General features: G+C 46.6%; 1 protein-coding gene across 1 annotated transcript; it reads right to left on the bottom strand.

The window, feature by feature from the left end:
• Nucleotides 1-3,864: 3,864 nt before the first annotated feature.
• LOC126956320 (keratin, type I cytoskeletal 19-like) lies at nt 3,865-4,428 on the bottom strand. Its single transcript, XM_050793175.1, has one exon. The coding sequence runs from the start codon at nt 4,402-4,404 to the stop codon at nt 3,865-3,867; it is 540 nt and encodes a 179-aa protein (XP_050649132.1). The 5' UTR covers nt 4,405-4,428.
• Between the last annotated feature and the right edge of the window lie 388 nt (nt 4,429-4,816).

Below are 4,816 nucleotides of genomic sequence, written 5' to 3'. Positions count from 1 at the left end.
CAAAGCCTGACTCAGCATGGCGGGGGCGCAGAGGAGGCCCAGCTCCCCATGGATGGGTGGCTCTGGCTCTGGCTCCAGCTCCAAGCTGCTGCCTTGGCTTCCTGGGCAGAGGGGGTGGGTGGTAACTTCTTAAATCCCAGGATGGGAGAAGGAAGGAGAGGCCAGTGTCCTGGTGTTTCCCAGATGGGCAATTTCGGAGAGATCGTTGCTTTACTTTTCTGGTAAGTTTTCTTCTTCTCCTGTCAGGAAAAAAGGTTTGCAGGGAGGAATCTGAGACCATCTTTCAAGTCTCAACTTCAGTATGATTGCCTCAGTAAATAGTTTTCTGATGCCCCTGGCTAGGAGAAGTCTCATATACGTCCTATGAAGTAAAGGTAGAATTCTAAGTGCCCCAACTGACTGGATGGACCCTTTCTCTTCACTAAGTGGCTCCAGAGACACTTGGAAAACTAGCTCAGGTCATGTTAGAAATAGAGGATCAGAAATGCCTCATTATACTCTCCTCCCTTTGGAATTCAAGCACGACTAGCCAGCATTTTCGTGGAAATAGAGAACTGAAGCCTCAGAAAAGAGATTCTTTGTAGAAGTAAGATACCAAATTCCAACCTGACTCAAGAATAGCATCACATGACAGCGAGCAGGCCTTGAAATGAATCAAAGGCTTTTACCCTAAAATATATTTCTTTGACATATTTTCAAATTGCCCTGCACAGTTATCTTTTGTGAGAGAAATTTACATTTTGCAGAGAGTCTCCTTCCCTTTCCAGGCCTTTTGTTATACTGAGGGGATTAGCTGAGAGTCTAGCATCTTTTAAAGGTCTTAACAGAAAATATTTGCCATCTGTTTTCTCTAAGGGTGGCCACATAAGCAACTTCTTCAGGGGCCGGGCACCGTGGTTCACGCCTGTCGCCCCAGCACTTTGGGAGCTCGAGGCAGGCAGATCACGAGGTCGGGAGATCCAGACCATCCTGGCTAACATGGTGAAACCCCGTCTCTACTAAAAATACACAAAATTAGTCGGGTGTGGTGGCGGGCGCCTGTAGTCCCAGCTATTCGGGAGGCTGAGGCAGGAGAATGACATGAACACAGGAGGCGGAGTTTTCAGTGAGCCAAGATCGCACCACTGCACTCCAGCCTGGGTGACAGAGCGAGACTCCATCTCAAAAAAAAAAGAGACTTCTTCAATAATAAGAATCATGTTCTCCAAAACCCATTATCTTAACCCAGATACTTTGTTATGCTGATTTCAGGTCTTTAGATAAAAAACTTAAGTCTTTCAATCAATTGCCAACCAGAAAATCTTTGAATCCACCTGTAAACTGTAATCCCCTACCCACATTGCCTTGCTTCTAGCAGTTTTGTGTTTATGGACCAAGTCAACATATATCTCACACGTATCGATTGATGTTATTAAATTTATGCTGCCATCAAACCACTTGGGCACATGTTCTCAAGATCTTCTGGGGCTGCGTCACAGGGCACGGGCCTCACATTTGACTCAGAATAAATCTCTCTAAATATTTTACAATGTTGGCTTTTTACCAATAGTTCCAATAGACCCTACTCTGTGGTCTTTGTTCCATTCATCAGCATGGTATTCATAAAGTATTAGTTATTAAAATAACTGCATGTTGGCAATTTCTTATGAAGTTATATGTGGACTAACTATGGGATCAAGTGTAAATGTTTCAAAGTATTTATGCAGTTATTTCAAAATTTATGTTCCACAGATACTCCTATCAGATTCCGGATGACAGCTAATTATTTGTTTTATAATTTTTGCATTTTTTCATAAATGCTCACACCCTATCTTTTCTAGGCCTTTATTATAGAAAATTATGTGAAACTACTCAGGGCTACATTTGAAAGTCATGACTGCGGTGGCTGCCGGAATTGAAGTGCCTCTCCTCTGCAGTCACCAGACACTCAGATTCCTCCAGTGACACCTTAATTTTGTTTCCCTCTTGGCTTTGGCCCTTAAATTGTGCTATCCAGGGAGACTCTGACTTTCATCTCCCCCAGTTCGTGCCAGAGCCACAAGGACCTGACAGTTGTCAATGTGGTGGGAAGGACTGCAGCAAACAGGCACTCTCTGTCCTCCTGAGGGAGCCATACTCCAGGCAGACATCGCAGTCCTGGCTCAGGGTGTGTCCTTCCAAGTATCCCTGCCCCTCCTGCAGGTGTGATGCTGATCCACGCATCTTCCTCCCATTCCTAGGTAGAGTGTCTCCTTGTTTTTCCCCAGATCTTCTTCCAGCAGCCACTATGTCTTACACTGCTGTCTTCAGCTTCCTCTTTTCTGCCCTTCCCAGCAGGATGAGGCTGTTTTTCCTGAGGATAAAGAGAGGAGGTGGGACATGAGTCTCATTCCTGAGAGAATGGACAGAGCTTTGGAGCTTTTCTTTCTGCTAACACAGTTTCTATGAGTTGCTCCAGTGCCAGTGATACAGAGATGTTAGTGGCTTTGCCCCTGCATGTTAATTCTTTGGTAATGTAGTGGTGGTAGGGGAGGTGTGTCTGGATGCATTTTGGCCACAGCTCCTGTTCCCCTTGCCCAGGCAGAACCATCTCAGGAGGGAGAGCGTGGAGATTTTTGTGATGTGTCCTCAATCCCAGGAGAAAGGTTTCAATAGCAGTAGGAGTCCCTCAGTCATATGTCCTCTGATCATTTAAACAACAGCTTCTTTATTATACTCAATTGTTTACAATGTCTAATTTAGTCTTGCATTAGCTTATCTGAATTTGCTGGACACTGCCCCAGATAAGGTCATATTCTCTTCCTGTTTATCCCTGAAAGTCACTGACTTTCTCAAGATGTAAAGGCTCTTTTTTGTCCTATAACATCAATAAACTCGTGTATTAAAGAAAATGTGCTGATTTGCAGCTCAGTAAGGTTAGTTGTTGTAAAAATCATATAATTTTTATGGGATGCCTACATCTCCAGGCCAAGTAGAAGCTATATTTTTCATACTCAGAAACTGGAAATAACACAAATATTAAGGAGATTTATAAAGAAATAGTAAGGAGGCACTCATTAACTGGAATACTGTTCCTCATGAGAATCAACACATTCTTTGTTCACAACCAAATTACTGACTCATAGGTAATTATGCTGACCGAGAAGCCACACAAATGAAATGGAAACTATAAGATTTCACTTCAACAAAATCTTGAAAAATAGATCTGAGGTAACAAAGATGAGAGATTGACTCAGTATGGTGAGAGGAAAATGACTGGGACACAGGAATCACAGGAAGACAGGGAAGCTTTTAAGCGTAATTCATCATTATCTGGATTGTTATATTGGATGCACAGGTGAGCACATGTGAAATTACATGTGTTTTCCTCTAGAGACATGGTCTTGCTTTGTCATCCAGGCTAGAGCTCAGTGGTGAGATCATAACTCTCTGCAGCCTCAGACCCTGGGTCTCCAGTAATCCTCCTCCCTCCGTCACGTGTAGCTGGGACTACGTGTACGCAGCATCATGCTCAGCTTCAGTGTGCATTACACTGCGCACTTGAATTATGCAATATTGAATACATAGCAATAATGCTTCAAAAAGGGTGTTGCAAATAAGTGGATAGATAATTTGCTCTATAAAGGTTAATGGAAAGATGGACACTAATGTGAGAAATGTTTTCTGCTTTTGTTGTCTGTTCTTTTAATGTGAAATAGAGGAAACCTTCTATAGAATAGAGGAAGGCTTCAGCATCCTTCCGGTTCTGCTTGGCCATGACCTCGTATTGGCTTCGCACGTCACTCAGGATCTTGGCGAGATCAGTGCCTGGAGCTGAATCCACCTCCACACTGACCTGGCCTCCCACTAGGCCCCTCAGCACACTGATTCCTCCTCATGGTTCTTCTACAGGTAGGCCAGCTCTTCCTTCAGGCCCTCGATCTGCATCTCCAGGTCAGTCCTGGCCAGGGTCAGCTCCTCCAGCACCCTGCGCAGGCCGTTGATGTCGGCCTCCACGCTCATATGCAGAGCCTGCTCCGTCTCAAACTTGGTTCGGAAGTCATCTGCAGCCAGACGGGCATTGTCGATCTGCAGGACAATCCTGGAGTTCTCAATGGTGGCACCAAGAATGTTGTCCCGCAGGTCCTGGATGGTGGTGTCGTAGTGGCTGTAGTCACGGGAGGGCCCGGGCCCCTGCTTCTGGTACCAGTCGCGGATTTTCACCTCCAGCTCGCCGTTGGCCGCCTCCAGGGCGTGCACCTTGTCCAGATAGGAGGCCGGGCGGTCGTTGAGGTTCTGCATGGTGAGCTTCTCGTTGCCCGCCAGCAGCCCGTCCGACGCGGCCAGGACGCCGCCGTAGCCGCCGCCGTAGCCCCCGGAGGAGGACGAAGACACGAAGCGGGAAGAGGACACGGACACACCGCGGCCGCCGGAGCCCCCGTGCATGCTGTGCGCGCGAAAGGCGACCCCCGGCCCAAAACGCACCGAGCCGCCGCCCAGGCCTCCGACAGACAACATAGCCGACGACTGGAAATAACTGTAGGAAGTCATGGACGGAGCGACCCTGGTGCCAGAGGCTGCGATTCGCGGAAGGAGCCGCATTCCTCCTTTTTAGAGTTTTTATTATGAAATCTTGAAATTTTAAAACGTTATTTTCTGTGTCTGATCAGAAGTTAATGGATTTTTTCCTTTATTCTCCTTTTTTTTTTTTTTTTTTGAGACGGAGTATCGCTCTGTCGCCCAGGCTGGAGTGCAGTGGCAAGATCTCAGCTCACTGCAAGCTCTGCCTCTCGGGTTTATGCCATTCTCCTGCCTCAGCTTCCTGAGTAGCTGGGACTACAGGTGCCCAGCTAGTTTT

Source organism: Macaca thibetana, chromosome 1 (genome assembly GCF_024542745.1).
Source record: "Macaca thibetana thibetana isolate TM-01 chromosome 1, ASM2454274v1, whole genome shotgun sequence".
Lineage (NCBI taxonomy): Eukaryota > Metazoa > Chordata > Mammalia > Primates > Cercopithecidae > Macaca > Macaca thibetana.
This window is presented reverse-complemented; position numbering and strand designations above follow the sequence as displayed.